Source organism: Salmo salar, chromosome ssa03 (assembly GCF_905237065.1).
Source record: "Salmo salar chromosome ssa03, Ssal_v3.1, whole genome shotgun sequence".
NCBI lineage: Eukaryota > Metazoa > Chordata > Actinopteri > Salmoniformes > Salmonidae > Salmo > Salmo salar.
Window position 1 is genome coordinate 3,627,038 of NC_059444.1, and position 26,707 is coordinate 3,653,744.

At 46.9% G+C, this 26,707-nt stretch overlaps 1 protein-coding gene across 1 annotated transcript in view; it reads left to right on the forward strand.

The window, feature by feature from the left end:
- Positions 1-26,707, forward strand: part of LOC106596333 (zinc finger FYVE domain-containing protein 9) — a 69,920-nt gene that overhangs the window by 17,591 nt on the left and 25,622 nt on the right. The window contains exons 2-12 of the mRNA XM_045714336.1: positions 1,091-1,192; positions 1,365-1,470; positions 7,324-9,128; positions 10,559-10,658; positions 11,470-11,646; positions 11,948-12,120; positions 12,690-12,822; positions 15,985-16,122; positions 16,415-16,570; positions 21,938-22,162; positions 23,603-23,685. Coding sequence (XP_045570292.1) covers positions 1,401-1,470; positions 7,324-9,128; positions 10,559-10,658; positions 11,470-11,646; positions 11,948-12,120; positions 12,690-12,822; positions 15,985-16,122; positions 16,415-16,570; positions 21,938-22,162; positions 23,603-23,685 — 3,060 coding nt within the window. The 5' untranslated portion in view covers positions 1,091-1,192; positions 1,365-1,400. The remainder of the gene's footprint in view (positions 1-1,090; positions 1,193-1,364; positions 1,471-7,323; positions 9,129-10,558; positions 10,659-11,469; positions 11,647-11,947; positions 12,121-12,689; positions 12,823-15,984; positions 16,123-16,414; positions 16,571-21,937; positions 22,163-23,602; positions 23,686-26,707) is intronic.

Genomic DNA, 26,707 nt, shown 5'->3' on the forward strand with positions numbered 1-26,707 from the left:
TATTATGGATCCCCATTAGTTCCTGCCAAGGCAGCAGCTACTCTTCCTGGGGTTTATTATGGATCCCCATTAGTTCCTGCCAAGGCAGCAGCTACTCTTCCTGGGGTTTATTATGGATCCCCATTAGTTCCTGCCAAGGCAGCAGCTACTCTTCCTGGGGTTTATTATGGATCCCCATTAGTTCCTGCCAAGGCAGCAGCTACTCTTCCTGGGGTTTATTATGGATCCCCATTAGTTCCTGCCAAGGCAGCAGCTACTCTTCCTGGGGTTTATTATGGATCCCCATTAGTTCCTGCCAAGGCAGCAGCTACTCTTCCTGGGGTTTATTATGGATCCCCATTAGTTCCTGCCAAGGCAGCAGCTACTCTTCCTGGGGTTTATTATGGATCCCCATTAGTTCCTGCCAAGGCAGCAGCTACTCTTCCTGGGGTTTATTCATTCGCATGAAGAAAAGACGGAGATATAGGGGAAGTAGGTCGGGGTGCCTTGAAAGAATCCGATGGTGAGTGTGTAACCTGCCTCTACCTTCCATACTATTAGCCAACGTGCAATCACTAGAGAATAAACTGGATGAGCTGTGATCAAGACTATCCTACCAACGGGACATTCAAAACTGTAATATCCTATGGTTCACTGAGTCGTGGCTGAACGACGACACGGATAACACACAGCTGGCTGGGTTTTCCGTGCATCGGCAAGATAGTGAGGTAGTGACGCCTCTAGCACTGAGATGCAGTGTCTTAGACCGCTGCGCCACTTGGGAGCGTAAAGCCTGGTCCTCTCCCCTCCTTTATACTATCATGACCCTGAAGTTCAAATAGTACAGTTTTTACCCTTGAGGTCCTGGTCTGCAAGAAGACTGGCCAGGTGTGTGTACTGTACTGTTCTACTCCGGTTGGTCATTGATCTTTATCCTCTATCTGACCAAGACTGCAGTCTATTCTTCTCTCTAGTCGTTTCCCTGAAGTGTACATTCATTCAGTAATAGTTTATCAGAATACACTCAACAGGTGTGGGATTGAAATGTTTAACACCAAGTTATAGGTCTATATTTGATGAGCTTGAGTGTGACAGGTTCTTGTCGTTGCAGGTATGGGCGCTTGGCGCTGGCCAGACCGAATGAGGAAGTGAGGCTGAGTGAGAAGGAGATCACAGCTACCTAGGACTGTTGTTGGAGAGGACCTCTGGACAGGTGAGGGAGTTAGGGAGGGAGATGATTGCCCGATGAGCGAGACATGGGGAGGGAGATGAAGAGATCGACAGGGCGCTAACCCAGAGGCGTTAACCCAGAGAACTACTTCCAGGGTTAGAAAATGGGTTAGTGTTACCCGGTGCTAACCCGGGTTTTAACCATATATTAACAGGTTTCTGCAGCGTGTCAGGGTGGAGGTACCTGACTCATGGAGAACTACTTCCAGGAAGAGGCCTTCAACCTGGATAAAGTGTTGGATGACTTTGAACAGAAGCAAGGTGAGTCAATTAACAAATTTAACCAATCAATCAATCAATCCATCAACCCACCAATCAAATTTGCACTTACGATGCTGTGGTTCGATTCTCTACCCTTCTCTCTATTGTATGTATGTTTTAAAAGCAGAGTAAATGTGTTTTGTTTTAGTACGCGAAGGCTGTGTTTACACAGGCAGCCCAATTCTGATCTAGAGGGAACACAGGTTATAGGATGGATAATTGGTGCCTCATGTATTTGGTTGAGGGTTGTGTGTGTGACATTCACATTGTACGTTTTGAAAATGTTGTGGAGACGGACAGTACCTCCATAGTCATCGTATACTGTGTCTGTAGGACAGTTCAGTGTGTGTGTATGGCTGGGTCTATTGGACAGTTCAGTGTGTGTGTATGGCTGGGTCTATTGGACAGTTCAGTGTGTGTGTTTGGCTGGGTCTATTGGACAGTTCAGTGTGTGTGTGTTTGGCTGGGTCTATTGGACAGTTCAGTGTGTGTGTATGGCTGGGTCTATTGGACAGTTCAGTGTGTGTGTTTGGCTGGGTCTATTGGACAGTTCAGTGTGTGTGTGTTTGGCTGGGTCTATTGGACAGTTCAGTGTGTGTGTATGGCTGGGTCTATTGGACAGTTCAGTGTGTGTGTGTTTGGCTGGGTCTATTGGACAGTTCAGTGTGTGTGTTTGGCTGGGTCTATTGGACAGTTCAGTGTGTGTGTATGGCTGGGTCTATTGGACAGTTCAGTGTGTGTGTGTTTGGCTGGGTCTATTGGACAGTTCAGTGTGTGTGTTTGGCTGGGTCTATTGGACAGTTCAGTGTGTGTTTGGCTGGGTCTATTGGACAGTTCAGTGTGTGTGTGTATGGCTGGGTCTATTGGACAGTTCAGTGTGTGTGTGTTTGGCTGGGTCTATTGGACAGTTCAGTGTGTGTGTGTATGGCTGGGTCTATTGGACAGTTCAGTGTGTGTGTTTGGCTGGGTCTATTGGACAGTTCAGTGTGTGTGTTTTGGCTGGGTCTATTGGACAGTTCAGTGTGTGTGTGTATGGCTGGGTCTATAGGACAGTTCAGTGTGTGTGTGTATGGCTGGGTATATTGGACAGTTCAGTGTGTGTGTGTTTGGCTGGGTCTATTGGACAGTTCAGTGTGTGTGTATGGCTGGGTCTATTGGACAGTTCAGTGTGTGTGTTTGGCTGGGTCTATTGGACAGTTCAGTGTGTGTGTATGGCTGGGTCTATTGGACAGTTCAGTGTGTGTGTGATGGCTGGGTCTATTGGACAGTTCAGTGTGTGTGTTTGGCTGGGTCTATTGGACAGTTCAGTGTGTGTGTTTGGCTGGGTCTATTGGACAGTTCAGTGTGTGTGTTTGGCTGGGTCTATTGGACAGTTCAGTGTGTGTGTATGGCTGGGTCTATTGGACAGTTCAGTGTGTGTGTTTGGCTGGGTCTATTGGACAGTTCAGTGTGTGTGTGTATGGCTGGGTCTATTGGACAGTTCAGTGTGTGTGTTTGGCTGGGTCTATTGGACAGTTCAGTGTGTGTGTTTGGCTGGGTCTATAGGACAGTTCAGTGTGTGTGTTTGGCTGGGTCTATTGGACAGTTCAGTGTGTGTGTTTGGCTGGGTCTATTGGACAGTTCAGTGTGTGTGTGTTTGGCTGGGTCTATTGGACAGTTCAGTGTGTGTGTGTTTGGCTGGGTCTATTGGACAGTTCAGTGTGTGTGTATGGCTGGGTCTATTGGACAGTTCAGTGTGTGTGTGTATGGCTGGGTCTATTGGACAGTTCAGTGTGTGTGTTTGGCTGGGTCTATTGGACAGTTCAGTGTGTGTGTTTGGCTGGGTCTATTGGACAGTTCAGTGTGTGTGTTTGGCTGGGTCTATTGGACAGTTCAGTGTGTGTGTTTGGCTGGGTCTATTGGACAGTTCAGTGTGTGTGTTTGGCTGGGTCTATTGGACAGTTCAGTGTGTGTGTTTGGCTGGGTCTATTGGACAGTTCAGTGTGTGTGTGTTTGGCTGGGTCTATTGGACAGTTCAGTGTGTGTGTTTGGCTGGGTCTATTGGACAGTTCAGTGTGTGTGTGTGTGTGTGTGTTTGGCTGGGTCTATTGGACAGTTCAGTGTGTGTGTGTGTGTATGGCTGGGTCTATTGGACAGTTCAGTGTGTGTGTGTGTGTTTGGCTGGGTCTATTGGACAGTTCAGTGTGTGTGTGTTTGGCTGGGTCTATTGGACAGTTCAGTGTGTGTGTATGGCTGGGTCTATTGGACAGTTCAGTGTGTGTGTATGGCTGGGTCTATTGGACAGTTCAGTGTGTGTGTGTATGGCTGGGTCTATTGGACAGTTCAGTGTGTGTGTGTGTGTGTTTTGGCTGGGTCTATTGGACAGTTCAGTGTGTGTGTGTGTGTGTGTTTGGCTGGGTCTATTGGACAGTTCAGTGTGTGTGTGTGTGTGTATGGCTGGGTCTATTGGACAGTTCAGTGTGTGTGTGTGTGTTTGGCTGGGTCTATTGGACAGTTCAGTGTGTGTGTGTGTGTTTGGCTGGGTCTATTGGACAGTTCAGTGTGTGTGTATGGCTGGGTCTATTGGACAGTTCAGTGTGTGTGTGTTTGGCTGGGTCTATTGGACAGTTCAGTGTGTGTGTGTATGGCTGGGTCTATTGGACAGTTCAGTGTGTGTGTGTTTGGCTGGGTCTATTGGACAGTTCAGTGTGTGTGTATGGCTGGGTCTATTGGACAGTTCAGTGTGTGTGTGTATGGCTGGGTATATTGGACAGTTCAGTGTGTGTGTTTGGCTGGGTCTATTGGACAGTTCAGTGTGTGTGTATGGCTGGGTCTATTGGACAGTTCAGTGTGTGTGTATGGCTGGGTCTATTGGACAGTTCAGTGTGTGTGTTTGGCTGGGTCTATTGGACAGTTCAGTGTGTGTGTATGGCTGGGTCTATTGGACAGTTCAGTGTGTGTGTGTATGGCTGGGTCTATTGGACAGTTCAGTGTGTGTGTATGGCTGGGTCTATTGGACAGTTCAGTGTGTGTGTATGGCTGGGTCTATTGGACAGTTCAGTGTGTGTGTATGGCTGGGTCTATTGGACAGTTCAGTGTGTGTGTATGGCTGGGTCTATTGGACAGTTCAGTGTGTGTGTGTATGGCTGGGTCTATTGGACAGTTCAGTGTGTGTGTGTATGGCTGGGTCTATTGGACAGTTCAGTGTGTGTGTGTTTGGCTGGGTCTATTGGACAGTTCAGTGTGTGTGTGATGGCTGGGTCTATTGGACAGTTCAGTGTGTGTGTATGGCTGGGTCTATTGGACAGTTCAGTGTGTGTGTATGGCTGGGTCTATTGGACAGTTCAGTGTGTGTGTGTATGGCTGGGTCTATTGGACAGTTCAGTGTGTGTGTATGGCTGGGTCTATTGGACAGTTCAGTGTGTGTGTTTGGCTGGGTCTATTGGACAGTTCAGTGTGTGTGTATGGCTGGGTCTATTGGACAGTTCAGTGTGTGTGTATGGCTGGGTCTATTGGACAGTTCAGTGTGTGTGTATGGCTGGGTCTATTGGACAGTTCAGTGTGTGTGTATGGCTGGGTCTATTGGACAGTTCAGTGTGTTTGTGTTTGGCTGGGTCTATTGGACAGTTCAGTGTGTGTGTGTGTGTGTTTGGCTGGGTCTATTGGACAGTTCAGTGTGTGTGTATGGCTGGGTCTATTGGACAGTTCAGTGTGTGTGTGTATGGCTGGGTCTATTGGACAGTTCAGTGTGTGTGTGTTTGGCTGGGTCTATTGGACAGTTCAGTGTGTGTGTGTATGGCTGGGTCTATTGGACAGTTCAGTGTGTGTGTGTTTGGCTGGGTCTATTGGACAGTTCAGTGTGTGTGTGTTTGGCTGGGTCTATTGGACAGTTCAGTGTGTGTGTGTTTGGCTGGGTCTATTGGACAGTTCAGTGTGTGTGTGTTTGGCTGGGTCTATTGGACAGTTCAGTGTGTGTGTTTGGCTGGGTCTATTGGACAGTTCAGTGTGTGTGTATGGCTGGGTCTATTGGACAGTTCAGTGTGTGTGTGTTTGGCTGGGTCTATTGGACAGTTCAGTGTGTGTGTGTGTGTGTGTTTGGCTGGGTCTATTGGACAGTTCAGTGTGTGTGTATGGCTGGGTCTATTGGACAGTTCAGTGTGTATGGCTGGGTCTATTGGACAGTTCAGTGTGTGTGTTTGGCTGGGTCTATTGGACAGTTCAGTGTGTGTGTGTTTGGCTGGGTCTATTGGACAGTTCAGTGTGTGTGTTTGGCTGGGTCTATTGGACAGTTCAGTGTGTGTGTGTGTTTGGCTGGGTCTATTGGACAGTTCAGTGTGTGTGTATGGCTGGGTCTATTGGACAGTTCAGTGTGTGTGTGTTTGGCTGGGTCTATTGGACAGTTCAGTGTGTGTGTGTATGGCTGGGTCTATTGGACAGTTCAGTGTGTGTGTATGGCTGGGTCTATTGGACAGTTCAGTGTGTGTGTGTATGGCTGGGTCTATTGGACAGTTCAGTGTGTGTGTGTATGGCTGGGTCTATTGGACAGTTCAGTGTGTGTGTGTATGGCTGGGTCTATTGGACAGTTCAGTGTGTGTGTATGGCTGGGTCTATTGGACAGTTCAGTGTGTGTGTATGGCTGGGTCTATTGGACAGTTCAGTGTGTGTGTATGGCTGGGTCTATTGGACAGTTCAGTGTGTGTGTATGGCTGGGTCTATTGGACAGTTCAGTGTGTGTGTATGGCTGGGTCTATTGGACAGTTCAGTGTGTGTGTTTGGCTGGGTCTATTGGACAGTTCAGTGTGTGTGTGTTGTCCATTATCTGTGTCTATTTAAGGTTAGTGCAGAGATCAGCAGAGTCGGGTTGGAGCCATGCTGTGTTGAGGGTGGGTCTGTGATAATGAGAGATTGGGTTTCCTCCCCATTTGTTCCTTAAAGGTGACACATGAATTATCTCACACACACACACACACACACACACACACACACACACACACACACACACACACACAGTCGCTCGGTTGGTTGTGCGTGCCTGCCATGTCACGGTACAGAGAGCTCAGTGTGTGTTCAGGCTGTGAGTGATTATCTGTGAGTCCTCTGCCAGATCCAGCTTGGCAGATTAACTGGGTGTGTGTTGGGTGTGTGTGTTATGGAAGTAAGTGTCAGGAATGTGGACTCCTCCCAACATTCCAGACGATATTCATGTGTCAGGGAGAAACGGGGGGGGAGGAAAGAGAGGGAGAGGAGAGGAAAGAGAGGGGGTATAGAGGAGAGGAAAGAGAGGGGGGTAGGGGGGAGGAAAGAGAGCGGGGTGGAGAGGAGAGGAAAGAGAGGGGGGTGGAGAGGAGAGGAAAGAGAGGGGTAAAGAGGTATAGAGGAGAGGAAAGAGAGGGGGTAGAGGGGAGGAAAGAGAGGGGGGTGGAGAGGAGAGGAAAGAGATGGGAGGGGAGGAAAGAGAGGGGGTGGAGAGGAGAGGAAAGAGAGGGGTAGAGGGGAGGAAAGAGATGGGGTGGAGAGGGGAGGAAAGAGAGGGGAGGAAAGAGAGGGGAGGAAAGAGATGGGGTAGAGAGGAAAGAGGGGGGTGGAGAGGAAAAAGAGGGGATAGGGAGGGGAGGAAAGAGAGGGGTAGAGAGGAGGAGCAAAATTGGTCCATTTTCAAGCCACCTCCCTCCCCAATACATCCCCACCACCCATTCCAGCCTCGTTACTTCATTTCTCCACACCTTTCAGAGTTTGTATTTTGGTGGTTTAGTATTCCATTCCAGTTCTCCTGTTGTCTCTGGTAATATCCTTCCCTCTTTCCTGTTGCGTTTGATATCTCATGGACTCTTCTATTTCCTATTCAGTGTTTCATTCTCCTCTCTCCCTCCCCAGACGATGAGACCGACAGTCCCAGTCTGTCTGATAAGTGGATTCAGATCCCGGCCCCTCCTGCCTACCTACTATCTCCGAACCGTGCCCTGGTTTTGACCCCTGACCTATCGTCCAGCGACCCCCAGGGGCCCGACGCCAAACGCCACCCCACCGCCGAGCCCCCACCCTGGGGAGAAGAACTACCAGACTGCCGTGCAGACGTGCAGAGCCTTCCGCTCCCCCAGCCCAACATCGGCAAGCTGGTTGGGGTTGAGGAGGGCTCGTCTAGCCCCCCTCCGTACCACCACCACCACCACTCCTCTATCAGCCCCTCTAGTCTAGCCAGCCCTGCCCTCAACGGGCACAGTGAAGATCCCTGCGAGGGGAATCAGACAAGGGTGACCCCTGTGACCCTTTCAGACCACCACCAGCCCCCCACACCCTCAGACCCACGTACTGATGCCCCTGTGGGGGAGATGGGTGATGGAAGCTCCAACGTTAGTCACACACCCTTGGGAAGGGTTGAGACGATAAGCCAGAGGTTTAACTCCAAGCCAGAGACTGAGAGAGCTGGTGCTTGGTCACCTACTCAGGACAGTGGTGAGGAGGAGGCTGGAATGGCTGGGGTACAGTCGCACGAGGAAGGAATCCCTAAGGAGGAAAGTCATGGGAATACTGTTAAAAATGGATTGATGAAGGAGGGACCGACAGAGCGGAAGGAGTGTAGGAATTCCTCTCAGAAGCAGAAGAGGTTGAAAGGAGAAATGGAGAAGGAGAGCAGGGGAGGTCAGGATGGAGAGATGGCTCTTACCAGCAGCCTGGCTACTGAAGAGGAGGAGGAGGACCGAGGGAGCAGAGAGGAGGAGGACCGAGGGAGCAGAGAGGAGGAGGAGGAGGAGGACCGAGGGAGCAGAGAGGAGGAGGACCGAGGGAGCAGAGAGGAGGAGGACCGAGGGAGCAGAGAGGAGGAGGACCGAGGGAGCAGAGAGGAGGATGACCGAGGGAGCAGAGAGGAGGATGACCGAGGGACCAGAGAGGAGGAGGACCGAGGGAGCAGAGAGGAGGAGGACCGAGGGAGCAGAGAGGAGGAGGACCGAGGGAGCAGAGAGGAGGAGGACCGAGGGACCAGAGAGGAGGAGGACCGAGGGAGCAGAGAGGAGGAGGACCGAGGGAGCAGAGAGGAGGAGGAGGAGGAGGACCGAGGGAGCAGAGAGGAGGACGACGAGTCTCTCCCCCCTCCTCCCTCCAAGGAGGACTCCGTAACAGAGGAGAAGGAGATGGAGGAGAGCAACCTAGAGAACGGAGGAGGAGATAGTAGTGTTCCCTCCAAACTGAACAACACTCGTCTGCAGCTGGTAAGTGTGCCGTTCGGCGGGGCGCGTCCCAAACAACCGGTTACTCTCAAACTCCAGATCCCCTGGCCGCTATCCGGACAGGTCCAGAACCAATTAGCACCTACCGTTAACAACACCGCCGCCGCCTGCAAGAACAAGAACCTCGAGAACCTCGCCGGTGACGTAACCACGGATACAGGAACCGTCGTTGCCGGGGGTGACCCCGGTGGTTGTGTCGAGGTTGTTAACGGGGCGTTGCTAAACGGCTCTCTGTTGTCATCGTTGGGCCTGGTGCTGGAGTCAGAGAGCAGTCCGGACAATGACCTCCAGGCAGGGTATCACCACCAGGGGGCTCTGCCCAGGAAACAGCTCTCCTCCCTGGGGGATGTGGCCCCCGTGTGGGTCCCTGACTCCAAGGCACCAGTCTGTATGAAGTGTGAGGTCCGCTTTACTTTCACCAAGAGGAGGCATCACTGCAGGGCCTGCGGAAAGGTGGGTGCAGAGTCTATTATTATTATTATTATTATTATTATTTATTGATCCTTTTATTTAGACGGGGAGTCAATGCCGAGACCGAGGTATGTTTTCCAGGTGAACCCTGTTTAATTAACACAACAATACACATTCATTTACACATTAAAATACATGTTATTATACAGAACAATACGGGGAGAAGTAGACCCCAATGATAAACGGACACATTCTTCAGGAACAAGGTCTCCTAACATTTGTCTGAAATGCCTCCAATTTTGGAGTGCTTGGGAGATCATTCCAACACGTAAGGTGCAGAAACGCTCAAAGCAGAAGTACCTAACTCAGTGGAGATTTAAGAGACCTCCAGATTAGTCTGTGGGTCTGGTGACTCCTGTGTCTATAATTTAACAGTGAGGGCCAGCCTACCTTCTGTTACAGAATGCAGTGGTGTGTACTGAACCCATCTCCCGTAATAAAGCGTAGGGCACTATGGTAAACAATACAGAAGCAGCTCTATTCTCATAGACTGTGCCACCATTCTCATGGACTGTGCCACCATTCTCATGGACTGTGCCACCATTCTCATGGACTGTGCCACCATTCTCATGGACTGTGCCACCATTCTTATGGACTGTGCCACCATTCTCATGGACTGTGCCACCATTCTTATGGACTGTGCCACCATTCTCATGGACTGTGCCACCTTTCTCATGGACTGTGCCACCTTTCTCATAAACTGTGCCACCTTTCTTATAAACTGTGCCACCATTCTCATAGACTGTGCCACCATTCTCATAGACTATACCACCGTGATCTACACTGTGCCACCTTTCTCATAGACTGTGCCACCATTCTCATAGACTGTGCCACCATTCTCATAGTCTGTACCACCATTCTCATAGACTATACCACCGTGATCTACACTGTGCCACCTTTCTTATAGACTGTACCACCATTCTTATAGTCTGTACCACCATTCTCATAGACTGTACCACTGTAGTCTAAAGCCAGAATAAATGTTGACTGAATGATTGGTTTTCTGATATTGAACTAAATGACCTATTCCTATAAAATAAACCCATTTGAATTGTTGAATCTGAGCTGGGATGTTCTAGGATAGCTGAATCATGCACTAGGACAGGTCTGGACTGCTGTGGACAAACACTGTCTCAATTTTCCCAAGGTCACACACACACTCCCTCCCCCATCCCCCAGCGGGAAGGGAAAAGCTGTGAGATTTCATTACAAATGTGTGCCTGAACGGTGTGTGTGTGTGTGTGTATGAATTCAGTGTTTAAGCTGAATTTGGGGTTGAAGCCAGGCTGAAGAGGAGGACGCTTAGCATTAAGGTACAGCGGAGGTTGTGACCTCCATCTCTCAGGGTTAGGGGGGTCAATTCAGGAAGTACACTGAAATTCCATTTCCAGTTCTCTTCAATGTGTCTCCAGGTGTTCTGTGCTGCCTGCTGTAACCTGAGGAGCAGACTGATCTACATGGACAGGAAGGAAGCTAGAGTCTGTATCACCTGTCACTCTGCCCTACTGAGTGGTGAGTCACTGTTACTACAGGTCTGGGATCAGCTAACTCCATCCCATTGCTGACCTGAACCATGAGATACTGACTCAACAACAGGTCTGGGATCAGCTAACTCCATCCCATTGCTGACCTGAACCATGAGATACTGACTTAACAACAGGTCTGGGATCAGCTAACTCCATCCCATTGCTGACCTGAACCATGAGATACTGACTTAACAACAGGTCTGGGATCAGCTAACTCCATCCCATTCCTGACCTGAACCATGAGATACTGACTTAACAACAGGTCTGGGATCAGCTAACTCCATCCCATTCCTGACCTGAACCATTAGGATGTTAACACAATACTGATCCTAGATCAGAGTCTAGAATCAACTTCATTTCTACGTCCTACTTCAATATCTTTGCAGTCACTTTGGTTTGGTTTGAGGTTTGGTCTTCCTACATTTTTAGGTAAAACTCCTGGCCCTAGTTACATGGCAGAGCGTTAGTCTTCTGCTTAACTTCCTGTCAGTTAAGTTCCTATACGTATCCTAATCATAAATATCTCAAATCAAATTGGGGTTTAATTGAATACTATATTGATCCTAATTCTCACTATATCAATCTTCATTCAATATCTCACTGTCAATCCTGAATCTATATACCTCCTTATATTGATCCCATATCGCCCTGTATTGATTCTCTCCGTATATTGATCCTATATCGATCCTATTGTGATCATGTATATCTCCCGATGTCAATATTGATCCTATATCTCCCTATATCAATATTGATCCTATATCTCCCTATCTTGATCCTATATCTCCATTTTCCCTCAGCTCATTCGTGGGAGGGTATGTGTGGTGTGTATAACCAGAGTCCAAACCCCAACAACCCAGCACAGTACTGCAGTACCATCCCACCTCTGCAGCAGATCCAAACCTCAGGGGCGCTGGACTCCCTTCCTCCCACTGTCATGGTCCCCGTGGGGGTCCTCAAAACACTCGGCTCAGAGGGTAGTAACCTCTCCATTACACACCTAAACACCAGGGACCTGTTCATTAGGCACCAAACCGAGAAACAAACCCAGACTGGAACAGGGAGGGGGCTACCTGACCCAATAAGACATTTTCCGAACGACCCTGTATAACCTCTCCCGTAGACATCTGACGCAACTTTCTGTTTCCTTTCCTTTTAATCTCCTTTCTCACGTATAGGACTAGTTTTCATGCTCGTTGCTTTCTTTTGATAATGGTTTTCTGTAAACCGTTTGATTTATGTAACCTGTGTGTGTGTGTGTGTGTGTGTGTGTCACAGGGTCTACAGGTTTCCACCCGCGGGAGCGGAGGAGGGTGTGGTTTGCAGATGGAATCCTGCCCAATGGGGAAGCAGCAGAATCCCCCAAGCTCACTGCTACCAGCCCCGCCCCCTCGCAATCATTGGCTGTCTCACAGTGTTCCAACAAATCCTCCGCTTCTGATTTGCGAGAGGTACAGTTGGCACCAAAGGTCAAAAGATCACATCTTACAGTTTGTTAAAGAGGAATTTTAAGCAAAAGTCTAGCATTTACCATTTTATAATTGATATTCTGAGGTTGGTTTACAGTCCTGATTTGTCAGGAGCTGGGTGAGCAACGATTAACTGACTAGGACTAAGAGGAAACACACCTGGATTGACCTTAGCATTTCTAGAATGGAAAAACCTTTTCATACAGACTGTTTCCCCATCAGCAGCAGCAGTGAAGTGTAACCAGAGAATGTAGTTTTAGTTGTTGACGTTTGTCTTGACTCGGCATGCCTGGTAGAGTAGCAGCAGGTTAGGAGGTGACTCACCACTCAGCTTGTCTGTAAGACTAGCTTTTAATGCCTTTCTGTCTGTACTGATCTGACTCACCCAATGACTGCAACTCATAACACACAAACACACACACCTCTCTGAATTGTTCAATGTGAATATGAAAGGGTTGTCTGCCAATTACAAATTTAATCAGCCTTTCACAATTCTCCATACCTGTTTTTCTGTACTTAAACCCTCTCCTCCTCCTCCTCCCTCCCTCCAGGCGTCGTCCCCTGCCCCTGCGGCCACCGTGGGAAACCCTGTAGGCAGCTCCATCAGTCTTATTCCGGAGGACGGACTTCCTCCCATCCTCATCTCCACCGGAAATAAAGGAGGTACGGGAGGACACAGCACAGGTGGTTAACCCCCCCATCCTCGCCTCGCTGTCGATCGCTCCTTAACCCCTTCCCCCATCCTCGCCTCGCTGTCGATCGCTCCTTAACCCCCCCATCCTCGCCTCGCTGTCGATCGCTCCTTAACCCCTTCCCCCAGCCTCACCGCTGTCGATCGCTCCTTAACCCCTTCCCCCATCCTCACCTCGCTGTCGATCGCTCCTTAACCCCTTCCCCAGCCTCGCTGTCGATCGCTCCTTAACCCCTTCCCCCAGCCTCGCTGTCGATCGCTCCTTAACCCCTTCCCCCATCCTCACCTCGCTGTCGATCGCTCCTTAACCCCTTCCCCCATCCTCACCTCGCGTCGATCGCTCCTTAACCCCTTCCCCCATCCTCACCTCGCTGTCGATCGCTCCCTTAACCCCTTCCCCCATCCTCGCCTCGCTGTCGATCGCCTCCTTAACCCCTTCCCCAGCCTCGCTGTCGATCGCTCCTTAACCCCTTCCCCCATCCTCACCTCGCTGTCGATCGCTCCTTAACCCCTTCCCCCATCCTCACCTCGCGTCGATCGCTCCTTAACCCCTTCCCCCATCCTCACCTCGCTGTCGATCGCTCCTTAACCCCTTCCCCCATCCTCGCCTCGCTGTCGATCGCTCCTTAACCCCTTCCCCCATCCTCGCCTCGCTGTCGATCGCTCCTTAACCCCTTCCCCCATCCTCGCCTCGCTGTCGATCGCTCCCTTAACCCCCCATCCTCGCCTCGCTGTCGATCGCTCCTTAACCCCCCATCCTCGCCTCGCTGTCGATCGCTCCCTAACCCCTTCCCCCATCCTCGCCCGCTGTCGATCGCTCCCTTAACCCCTTCCCCATCCTCGCCTCGCTGTCGATCGCTCCTTAACCCCTTCCCCCAGCCTCGCTGTCGATCGCTCCTTAACCCCTTCCCCCAGCCTCGCTGTCGATCGCTCCTTAACCCCTTCCCCCAGCCTCGCTGTCGATCGCTCCTTAACCCCCCAGCCTCGCCTCGCTGTCGATCGCTCCTTAACCCCCCATCCTCGCCTCGCTGTTGATCGCGCCTCAACTTCTCTAGGGTATGTGGGGCAGTAGCGTCCCTCCTCGCCAACAGCCAGTGAAATAGCAGAGCGCCAAATTCAAAACAACAAAAATCTCATAATTCAAATTTCTCACACATACAAGTATTATACACCATTTTAAAGATAAGATTCTCGTTAATCCAACCACATTGTCCGATTTCAAAAAGGCTTTACGGCAAAAGCATAACATTAGATTATGTTAGGACAGCACCTAGACAAGAAAAACCACACAGCCATTTTCCAAGCAAGGAGAGGCGTCACAAAAACCAGAAATACTGATAAAATTAATCACTAACCTTTAATCTTCATCAGATGGCACTCATAGGACTTCATGTTACACAATACATGTATGTTTTGCTCGATAAAGTTCATATTTATATCCAAAAACCCCATTTTATATTGGCGTGTAATGTTCAGAAATGTTTTGCCTCCCAAAACTTTCGGTGAATGAGCACATCAATTTACAGAAATACTCATCATAAACGTTGATAAAATATTCAACTGTTATTCAAAGAATTATAGATACACTTCTCCTTAATGCAACCGCTGTGTCAGATTTCAAAAAAGCTTTTGATAAAATAATTTATATGTTTAAGGTTTTGACTAAATGATTCCACCCTGAAAATGTATAACTGAGTGATTTATAAGACTAATTCTATAACTGTGTGTGCATAGGACAAGCTAAGACTCTACTATTTAGCAATGTAAGTGAGACATTCGAGGAAAAGGGGAACTGTTAACTGACAGCAGACAACTTGTGACCACTGTGAAACTGATAAACAGGAAGAAGGTCTGACCATCCAGGGAGGGGAGAAACCGATAGGCTTACGGTAGATTATGGAACATGTTATGGAACATGTTGCAGGATATGATAAGCAATGTATGTGTTGTAGAAAACTTGTAAACTGCATCGTCAGTGTTAGAGAAGAGGAGGGGCATTTATATGACCAAATGTTAGGTATAAAAGGCTGTGTACATTGTATAACGGGAGAGCTCTCTGAATAAAGATCTAACCTTTTGCAGACTTCTGGGACTTTGTCGAATTCTTCTATTAACCGGGGCCTTACAACCCCCGGGGAATTGGTCAAAGCGTATAGTGAGTTTTGAGTTAATAACATTGGGATGAAAATTCTCATGACAGCTTTACAGCGAAAGCACACTTTGCAATAATCTGAGTACGGCGCTCAGTCACAAAACCAAACCCGCCATTTTGTGGAGTCAACAAAACTCAGAAATAGCATTATAAATATTAACTTACCTTTGATCTTCATTGGAATGCACTCCCAGGAATCCCAGTTCCACAATAAATGTTCATTTGTTTCGATAAAGTCCATCCTTAATGTCAAAATACCTCCTTTTTGTTCGCGCGTTCTGTCGAGTAATCCAAATCCATTGTGCTCGCGCAGTTAGTTCAGACGAATAGTCAAAGTTATATTACAGTTCGTAGAAACATGTCAAACGATGTATAGAAACAATCTTTAGGATGTTTTTATCATAAATCTTCCATAATATTCCAACCGGACGATTCCTTAGTCTTCAAAAAAGAAAAGGAACACAGCTAACTCTCATGGGAGTGCACGCCACTGAGCTCATGTCATTTTCTCAGTCATCTGATTCCAGTGGCTCTTATTCTCTCCCCAGTAACAGTAGAAGCATGAAACAACGTTCTAAAGACTGTTGACATCTAGTGGAAGCCTTAGGAAGTGCAAAATGACCCCACAGACACTGTATATTGGATAGGGAATCACTTGAAAAGCTACAAACCTCAGATTTCCATACTTCCTGGTCGGATTTGTTTCTCAGGTTTTTGCCTGCCATATGAGTTCTGTTATACTCACAGACATCATTCAAACAGTTTTAGAAACTTCAGAGTGTTTTCTATCCAAATCTACTAATAATATGCATATCTTAGCTTCTGGGACTGAGTAGCAGGCAGTTTACTCTGGGCACCTTCTTCATCCGGACGTCAAAATACTGCCCCCTACCCAAGAGAGGTTAACCCCCCTCCCCCATCCTCGCCTCACTGTCGATCGCGCCTTAACCCCCCCCATCCTCACTGAATGGGGAAAGGAACTTAGTGTGTTTTTCTCCACCAGCATCACCACCCTCAGACTATACGGTGGAGGAGCGTCCCTCTGAGACCGTTCTGATGCAACAGCTGGAGGAGGGAGGTCCTGACCCGTTGGTGTTTGTGCTCAACGCTAACCTGCTGGCCATGGTCAAACTGGTCAACTGTGAGTGTCTCCATAGGTCCTTCCAGCTCCAGCTTAGCTACACATGTATCGTTTCATATACTGTAGATGTCATAATGTCAGTTTATTCTGACGTCACTCTGACAATCTTTTTTGGTCGTTTTTTTCCTCACACTAGTAGAGAATGAAATGTATTATTGAGAGAATATATTTAACCCCCCCACTATGATCCCACAGTACTATCACTCAGTACTAGAATCACATTCTGCATTCTATTGTAGAATTATCTTGTTTTCTAACCTTCTATCGGCTCTCCCTTGCTCCCTTCCTGTAGACGTAAACAGGAAGTGTTGGTATGTGACCACTAAGGGGATGCATGCAGTGGGCCAGGCTGAGGTGGTGGTGCTGCTGCAGTGTCTACCTGATGAGAAGAGCTTCCCCAAAGACCTCTTCAGCCACTTCGTATACCTCTACCAGGAGGCCCTCACAGGTTAGTTTAATATACCTCCACCAGGAGGCCCTCACAGGTTAGTTTAACATACCTCTACCAGGAGGCCCTCACAGGTTAGTTTAATATACCTCCACCAGGAGGACCTCACAGGTTAATTTAATATACCTCTACCAGGAGGCCCTCACAGGTTAGTTTAATTCACACTACTGGTCAAAAGTTTGCACACACCTACTCATTCAAGGGTTTTTCTTTATTTTTACTATTTTCTACATTGTAGAATAATAGTAAAGACATCAACACTATGACATAACACATATGGAATAATGTAGTAACCAAAATGGTGTTAAACAAATCAAAATATATTTGAGATTCTTCAAAGTAGCCACCCTTTGCCTTGATGACAGCTTTGCACACTCTTGGCATTCTCTCAACCAGCTTCACCTGGAATGCTTTTCCAACAGTCTTGAAGGAGTTCCCACATATGCTGAGCACACGTTGGCTGCTTTTCCTTCACTCTGCGGCCCGACTCATCCCAAACCATCTAAATTGGGTTGAGGTCAGGTGATTGTGGAGGCCTGGTCATCTGGTGCAGCACTCCATCACTCTCCTTCTTGGTAAAATATCCCTTATACAGCCTGGAGGTGTGTTGGGTCATTGTCCTGTTGAAAAACAAATGATAGTCCCACTAAGCTCAAACCAGATGGGATGGAGTATCACTGCAGAATGCTGTGGTAGCCATGCTGGTTGTTTTGCCTTGAATTCTAAATAAATCACAGTGTCACCAGCAAAGCACCCCCACATCATCACACCTCCTCCTCCATGCTTCACGGTGGGAAATACACATGCGGAGATCATCCGTTCACCTACTCTGCGTCTCACAAAGACATGGCGGTTGGAACCAAAAAACTCAAATTTGGACTCCAGACCAAAGGATAAATTTCCACCGGTCTAATGTCCATTGCTCGTGTTTCTTGGCCCAAGCAAGTCTCTTCTTATTGGTGTCTCCTCTGAACTGTTGATGTGTCTGTTACTTGAACTCTGTGAAGCATTTATTTGGGCTGCAATTTCTGAGGCTGGTAACTCTAATGAACTTATCCTCTGCAGCAGAGGTAACTCTGGGTCTTCCTTTCCTGTGGCGGTCCTCGTGAGAGCCAGTTTCATCATAGCGCTTGACGGTTTTTGCCACTGCACTTGAAGAAACTTTCAAAGTTCTTGAAATGTTCCATATTGACTAACCTTCATGTCTTAAAGTAATGATGGACTGTCATTTCTCTTTGCTTATTTGAGTTGTTCTTGCCATAATATGGACTTGGTCTTTTACCAAATAGGGCTATCTTCTGTATACCACCCCTACCTTGTCACAACACAACTGATTGGCTCAAACGCATTAAGAAGGAAAGAAATTCCACAAATTAACTTAACAAGTGTGGTGGTTAATTTCTTTACTGTCAAAGGAGGAGAGACAAACTTATCACACAAGTCAGAGTTATATGTAAACTAAATCTTTAATCACTTATTAATTACGGGAGCAGGTCAATACAACTCGCACACATAAATTGAATCGATTGAGTGCTCTACGATAATGATGGCTGGTCGACGAATCACCCCCAGATGATTCGTTGAGAGATGAATCACCCCCAGATGATTCGTTGAGAGATGAATCACCCCCAGATGATTCGTTGAGAGATGAATCACCCCCAGATGATTCGTTGAGAGATGAATCACCCCCAGATGATTCGTTGAGAGATGAATCACCCCCAGATGATTCGTTGAGAGCACCGAGACAAAAGTATTTTATAGCTAAGATACACCCCCTTCTGTCTACATGACAAACAACAGATGTATGGAATGTGTCACAAGGTTAAGATTTGTATGAAAAGTACTTATAATTCACAGCAGACAGTATCTGCTCTAAAACCAGTTATCTTTGTGTAGAGACCAGGGTCTCCCTGGTACCATATAGAACAGAAACATTAACTCATGCTCTGGAATGCTGTCTCTTTAGGTTTTATCACCCAAAAGACATCGTAAATGTCCTGTCAGTGTTATCTCCCAGAGGCCCATCCTCAGTAGACCACACACAGATGAGTGTTCTAACAACCCCCTATTCTGTTGCATAAAACAACCATTTGATGCAATAAAAGCATTATAACAATCTTGTAATTTCCACCATACAAGGCACACCTGTTAATTGAAATGCATTCCAGGTGACTACCTCATAAAGCTGGTTGAGAGAATGCAAACAGTGTGCCAAGCTGTCATCAAGGCAAAGGGTGGCTTTTTGAAAAATCTCAGATATAAAATATATTTTGATTTGTTTAACACTTTTTTGGTTACTACATGATTCCATATGTGTTATTTCATAGTTTTGATGTCTTCACTATTATTCTACAATGTAGAAAATAGTAAAAATAAAGAAAAACCCTTGAATGAGTAGGTGTTATAAAACTTTGGACTGGTATTGTATATACAGCTCTACTGGAGTGGTTGAGGGGGATTTGTACATAAAGTGACTTTTTTTTTTTAACCTTTTATTTAGCTAGAAAAGTCAGTTAAGAACAAATTCTTATTTACAAATTCTTATTTATGACTGCCTACCCCGGTCAAACCCTTCCCTAACCCAGACGACGCTGGGCCAATTGTGCACTGCTCTATGGGATTCCTGATTTATGGCCGGTTGTGCCAAGGTTACCAGACTGCGTCCCAAATGGCACCCTATTCCCTATGTTGGCACCCTATTCCCTAGGCCTACTTTTGATCAAGTCCAACCCTCTTTCTTTGTAATGAATTTAACATCAGAAATAAATAAGAAACAGAACAAATCTGAGGGGGCACGTGCCCTTGTTTCCCCTATGGGCGTGACGCCTCTGGGAGTCTCTAGTGCCCCCCCTATGGGCATAGCAACCCTGACCTGTAGCAACCCTGCCCTGTAGCAACCCTGCCCTGTAGCAACCCTGCCCTGTAGCAACCCTGTAGCTGTAGCAACCCTGACCTGTAGCAACCCTGCCCTGTAGCAACCCTGCCCTGTAGCAACCCTGACCTGTAGCAACCCTGTAGCTGTAGCAACCCTGCCCTGTAGCAACCCTGCCCTGTAGCAACCCTGCCCTGTAGCAACCCTGCCCTGTAGGAACCCTGTAGCTGTAGCAACCCTGCCCTGTAGCAACCCTGCCCTGTAGCAACCCTGCCCTGTAGCAACCCTGCCCTGTAGCAACCCTGACCTGTAGCAACCCTGACCTGTAGCAACCCTGACCTGTAGCAACCCTGACCTTGAATAAGTGCAACCCTGACCTTGAATAAGTGCAACCCTGACTTGTAGCAACCCTGCCCTGTAGCAACCCTGCCCTGTAGCAACCCTGTACCTGTAGCAACCCTGCACCTGTAGCAACCCTGACCTGTAGCAACCCTGCCCTGTAGCAACCCTGCCCTGTAGCAACCCTGCCCTGTAGCAACCCTGCCCTGTAGCAACCCTGTAGCTGTAGCAACCCTGTAGCTGTAGCAACCCTGTAGCTGTAGCAACCCTGACCTGTAGCAACCCTGTAGCTGTAGCAACCCTGCCCTGTAGCAACCCTGCCCTGTAGCAACCCTGCCCTGTAGCAACAGCAACCCTGACCTGTAGCAACCCTGCCCTGTAGCAACCCTGACCTGTAGCAACCCTGACCTGTAGCAACCCTGTAGCTGTAGCAACCCTGACCTGTAGCAACCCTGACCTGTAGCAACCCTGACCTGTAGCAACCCTGTAGCTGTAGCAACCCTGTAGCTGTAGCAACCCTGACCTGTAGCAACCCTGACCTGTAGCAACCCTGACCTGTAGCAACCCTGACCTGTAGCAACCCTGACCTGTAGCAACCCTGACCTGTAGCAACCCTGTAGCTGTAGCAACCCTGACCTGTAGCAACCCTGACCTGTAGCAACCCTGACCTGTAGCAACCCTGACCTGTAGCAACCCTGACCTGTAGCAACCCTGACCTGTAGCAACCCTGACCTGTAGCAACCCTGCCCTGTAGCAACCCTGTAGCTTTCTTTATATTTTAGAACTGGGAAGATGATCATCATACTCTATGTGGGCTGAATATCTCGGGGATGGAGGGCTAGTCAATGGGTTGATGAAACCTGTATATTGGTGGCATCATACTGTCTATGTGGGCTGAATATCTCGGGGATGGAGGGCTAGTCAATGGGTTGATGAAGCCTGTACTAGTTGGTACTAGATACTGTACGTCTGTAATATACAGTCAGTTGACGACTTGGCGGTTTTTATATTTTGAATGTACTAAGTAAAAGCAGAGTCCTCTGTCTTGCCGTTTTGAGTGTATTAAGCTCTAAGCTTCTCACGTGGAATGATGCTGAGGAACACAGTTAGTTTTCACCTGTCAGATCTGCTGCTGCCTTGCAGGGGATTCAAAAGAACAGTTGCTATCCTTCCTCTCTTAACTCTCCCTCTCCTCTTCACTGATCCTGTCTCCCCTGTATCATCTCCTGTATCCTCCTTCTGTACATCTTGTACTCCTATATGGACATTATTTATTTTTTGCATCCAAAGACCATTGAAGCTGTGAGCTTTGTATTCACTCCTTAATTGCTAAATAAATATTTTACCCACTTTTTCCTCCTCAATTTCGTGATATCCAATTGGAAGTTACGATCTTGTCTCATCGCTGCATTTCCTCCAACGGACTCAGGAGAGGCGAAGGTCAAGAGCCAAGACCTGCCAAGCCGCACTGCTTCTTGACACAATGCCCACTTAACCCGGAAGCCAGCCGCACCAATGTGTCGGAGGAAAACACCTTCCAACTGACGACCTGGAGACAGCTTGCAGGCGTCCGGCCCGCCACAAGGAGTTGCTAGAGCATGATGGAAGGAAGGAAATCCCTCCGGCAAAACCCTCCCCTAACCCAGACGATGCTGCGCCAAATAAAATGAGTTTTAACACTTAAGCTTGTCACGTCCTGACCAGCAGAGGGCGTAATTGTATTAGTTTTGGTCAGGACGTGGCAGAAGTTTTGTGTTATGTGTTAGTTAATTGGGATTGGACTCCCAATTGAAGGCAGGTGTGTTGAGTTGCCTTTGATTGGGAGTCCTATATAGTAGTGTGTGTTTTTCTTTGGGGTTGTGGGTAATTGTTTCTGTTCAGTGTGTTATGCTGTCAGTACTGTTGAGCTGTCGGTATTTTCTTGTTTTGTAGTGTTCCAGTGATCTTTTTTTTGAATGAAATGATGCTGAACACTAACTCTGTTGCATTTTGGTCCACTTCTTCTCTCCATGACGACAGTTGTGACAAAGCTCTTCTATTCCCTCCCTCTCCTCTCCAACTGGGCCATTCGTTCTTCACCTCTCCTCTTCTTCCCTTCTTCCCTCCCTTTTCCTCTCCTCTTTCTTCTAACCCATGTTCTCCTCCTTCCCCTCCAGGTAATGTCCTGACCCACCTGGGCCATTCGTTCTTCACCCAGAGTTTCCTGGGCAGCAGGGAGCATGGAGGTTTCCTCTACGTTACCCCGTCCTTCCAGTCCCTCCAGGACCTAATGCTCCCCAACCCCCCCTACCTGTTTGGGGTGTTACTGCAGAAGTGGGAGACCCCCTGGGCCAAGGTGTTCCCCATCAGACTCATGCTGCGGCTGGGCGCCGAGTACAGATGTGAGTACGGAGGCATGGGTTGGTTTGGGTTAGCTTTGGGATGGGTTGGTTAGGTTAGTTTAGTTTGGTTTAGCTTTGGGATGGGTTGGTTTGGGTTAGGTTAGTTTAGTTTGGGTTAGCTTTGGGATGGGTTGGTTTGGGTTAGGTTAGTTTAGTTTGGGTTAGCTTTGGGATGGGTTGGTTTGGGTTAGGTTAGTTTAGTTTGGGTTAGCTTTGGGATGGGTTGGTTTGGGTTAGATTAGTTTAGTTTGGTTTAGCTTTGGGATGGGTTGGTTTGGGATGGGTTGGTTTGGGTTAGCTTTGGGATGGGTTGGTTTGGGATGGGTTGGTTTGGGATGGGTTGGTTTGGGTTAGCTTTGGGATGGGTTGGTTTGGGATGGGTTGGTTTGGGATGGGTTGGTTTGGGTTAGCTTTGGGATGGGTTGGTTTGGGTTAGCTTTGGGATGGGTTGGTTTGGGTTAGCTTTGGGATGGGTTTGTTTGGGTTAGCTTTGGGATGGGTTGGTTTGGGTTAGCTTTGGGATGGGTTGGTTTGGGATGGGTTGGTTTGGGTTAGCTTTGGGATGGGTTGGTTTGGGTTAGCTTTGGGATGGGTTAGCTTTGGGATGGGTTGGTTTGGGATGGGTTGGTTTGGGTTAGCTTTGGGATGGGTTGGTTTGGGTTAGCTTTGGGATGGGTTGGTTTGGGATGGGTTGGTTTGGGTTAGCTTTGGGATGGGTTGGTTTGGGTTAGCTTTGGGATGGGTTGGTTTGGGATGGGTTGGGATGGGTTAGCTTTGGGATGGGTTGGTTTGGGATGGGTTGGTTTGGGTTAGCTTTGGGATGGGTTGGTTTGTGATGGGTTGGTTTGGGTTAGCTTTGGGATGGGTTGGTTTGGGTTAGCTTTGGGATGGTTGGTTTGGGTTAGCTTTGGGATGGGTTGGTTTGGGATGGGTTGGTTTGGGTTAGCTTTGGGATGGGTTGGTTTGGGTTAGCTTTGGGATGGGTTAGCTTTGGGATGGGTTGGTTTGGGATGGGTTGGTTTGGGTTAGCTTTGGGATGGGTTGGTTTGGGTTAGCTTTGGGATGGGTTGGTTTGGGTTAGCTTTGGGATGGGTTGGTTTGGGATGGGTTGGTTTGGGTTAGCTTTGGGATGGGTTGGTTTGGGTTAGCTTTGGGATGGGTTGGTTTGGGATGGGTTGGTTTGGGTTAGCTTTGGGATGGGTTGGTTTGGGATGGGTTGGTTTGGGTTAGCTTTGGGATGGGTTGCTTTGGGATGGGTTGGTTTGGGTTAGCTTTGGGATGGGTTGGTTTGGGATTGCGTTGGTTTGGGTTAGCTTTGGGATGGGTTGGTTTGGGTTAGCTTTGGGTTGCATTTAATGTTTTTGAGCGGCTGGGCACAATTTTGTAATGTACTGGTTTTCTGTTTCATGCCCTACTGAACCTGGTGGTTGTGTGTTTCAGTCTACCCTTGCCCTCTGTTCAGTGTGCGGTTCAGAAAACCCCTGTTTGGAGAGACGGGTCACACCATCATGACCCTGCTCGTGGTAAGAATCATGGCTTCACTTCTGCTGTGTCACTCACACAGATCTGGGACCAGGCTAACAGAATTGTATTTTTAATGTGCAATAATGTTATTACTTTACTCTACAGGACTTCTGTAACTACCAGTACCCACGTTGCCCATGGTTAGGGCCGTGGCGGTCAGGACATTTTGTCAGCCAGTTATTGTCACGTAAATAACTGCCTGTCTAACGGTAATTTACCGTTAATTAACATTTAACACGTTTAGCATCTCCTGGCTTCCACACAGCCTACAAGCCACTGATGCAGATCTTTTGAAACATCTACATCTTAAAAAGTCCAATAAATCCATAGTTTTTTGTTGTTGTTGTTGTCAGGTCTAAAGAAACGTTATGATACGAAGAAAATGTTTTTCAGAAGAACAGAATATGAGTTGGTCTCTACTGCATGTTATCTGGCTATTCTCTATGATATAGACTGTAGACTTGTTCATTTATCAGACTAGATACTGTATGTTATCTGGCTATTCTCTATGATATAGACTGTAGACTTGTTCATTTATCAGACTAGATACTGTATGTTATCTGGCTATTCTCTATGATATAGACTGTAGACTTGTTCATTTATCAGACTAGATACTGTATGTTATCTGGCTATTCTCTATGATATAGACTGTAGACTTGTTCATTTATCAGACTAGATACTGTATGTTATCTGGCTATTCTCTATGATATAGACTGTAGACTTGTTCATTTATCAGACTAGATACTGTATGTTATCTGGCTATTCTCTATGATATAGACTGTAGACTTGTTCATTTATCAGACTAGATACAGTATGTTATCTGGCTATTCTCTATGATATAGACTGTAGACTTGTTCATTTATCAGACTAGATACTGTATGTTATCTGGCTATGATATAGACTGTAGACTTGTTCATTTATCAGACTAGATACTGTATGTTATCTGGCTATTCTCTATGATATAGACTGTAGACTTGTTCATTTATCAGACTAGATACTGTATGTTATCTGGCTATTCTCTATGATATAGACTGTAGACTTGTTCATTTATCAGACTAGATACTGTATGTTATCTGGCTATTCTCTATGATATAGACTGTAGACTTGTTCATTTATCAGACTAGATACTGTATGTTATCTGGCTATTCTCTATGATATAGACTGTAGACTTGTTCATTTATCAGACTAGATACTGTATGTTATCTGGCTATTCTCTATGATATAGACTGTAGACTTGTTCATTTATCAGACTAGATACTGTATGTTATCTGGCTATTCTCTATGATATAGACTGTAGACTTGTTCATTTTTCAGACTAGATACTGTATGTTATCTGGCTATGATATAGACTGTAGACTTGTTCATTTATCAGACTAGATACTGTATGTTATCTGGCTATGATATAGACTGTAGACTTGTTCATTTATCAGACTAGATACTGTATGTTATCTGGCTATTCTCTATGATATAGACTGTAGACTTGTTCATTTATCAGACTAGATACTGTATGTTATCTGGCTATTCTCTATGATATAGACTGTAGACTTGTTCATTTATCAGACTAGATACTGTATGTTATCTGGCTATGATATAGACTGTAGACTTGTTCATTTATCAGACTAGATACTGTATGTTATCTGGCTATGATATAGACTGTAGACTTGTTCATTTATCAGACTAGATACTGTATGTTATCTGGCTATTGATATAGACTGTAGACTTGTTCATTTATCAGACTAGATACTGTATGTTATCTGGCTATTTAGATATAGACTGTAGACTTGTTCATTTATCAGACTAGATACTGTATGTTATCTGGCTATGATATAGACTGTAGACTTGTTCATTTATCAGACTAGATACTGTATGTTATCTGGCTATGATGTAGACTTGTTCATTTATCAGACTAGATACTGTATGTTATCTGGCTATGATATAGACTGTAGACTTGTTCATTTATCAGACTAGATACTGTATGTTATCTGGCTATGATATAGACTGTAGACTTGTTCATTTATCAGACTAGATACTGTATGTTATCTGGCTATTTCTGATATAGACTGTAGACTTGTTCATTTATCAGACTAGATACTGTATGTTATCTGGCTATTCTCTATGATATAGACTGTAGACTTGTTCATTTATCAGACTAGATACTGTATGTTATCTGGCTATTCTCTATGATATAGACTGTAGACTTGTTCATTTATCAGACTAGATACTGTATGTTATCTGGCTATGATATAGACTGTAGACTTGTTCATTTATCAGACTAGATACTGTATGTTATCTGGCTATGATATAGACTGTAGACTTGTTCATTTATCAGACTAGATACTGTATGTTATCTGGCTATATAGAAAATGTATAGAATATGAGTTGGTCTACCGGCAGCCTCTTGCTGACCTACACGTGATATTCCACCCAAACTCTGTATGCTATTGGCTGTCCAACCCTGTTCCTGTAGCTACCTAGTGATGCTATTGGCTCTCCAACCCTGTAGCTACCTATTGATGCTATTGGCTGTCCAACTCTGTTCCTGTAGCTACCTAGTGATGCTATTGGCTGTCCAACCCTGTTCCTGTAGCTACCTAGTGATGCTATTGGCTGTCCAACCCTGTTCCTGTAGCTACCTAGTGATGCTATTGGCTGTCCAACCCTGTTCCTGTAGCTACCTAGTGATGCTATTGGCTGTCCAACCCTGTTCCTGTAGCTACCTAGTGATGCTATTGGCTGTCCAACTCTGTTCCTGTAGCTACCTAGTGATGCTATTGGCTCTCCAACCCTGTTCCTGTAGCTACCTAGTGATGCTATTGGCTGTCCAACCCTGTTCCTGTAGCTACCTAGTGATGCTATTGGCTGTCCAACCCTGTTCCTGTAGCTACCTAGTGATGCTATTGGCTCTCCAACTCCCTGTAGCTACCTAGTGATGCTATTGGCTGTCCAACCCTGTTCCTGTAGCTACCTAGTGATGCTATTGGCTCTCCAACTCTGTTCCTGTAGCTACCTAGTGATGCTATT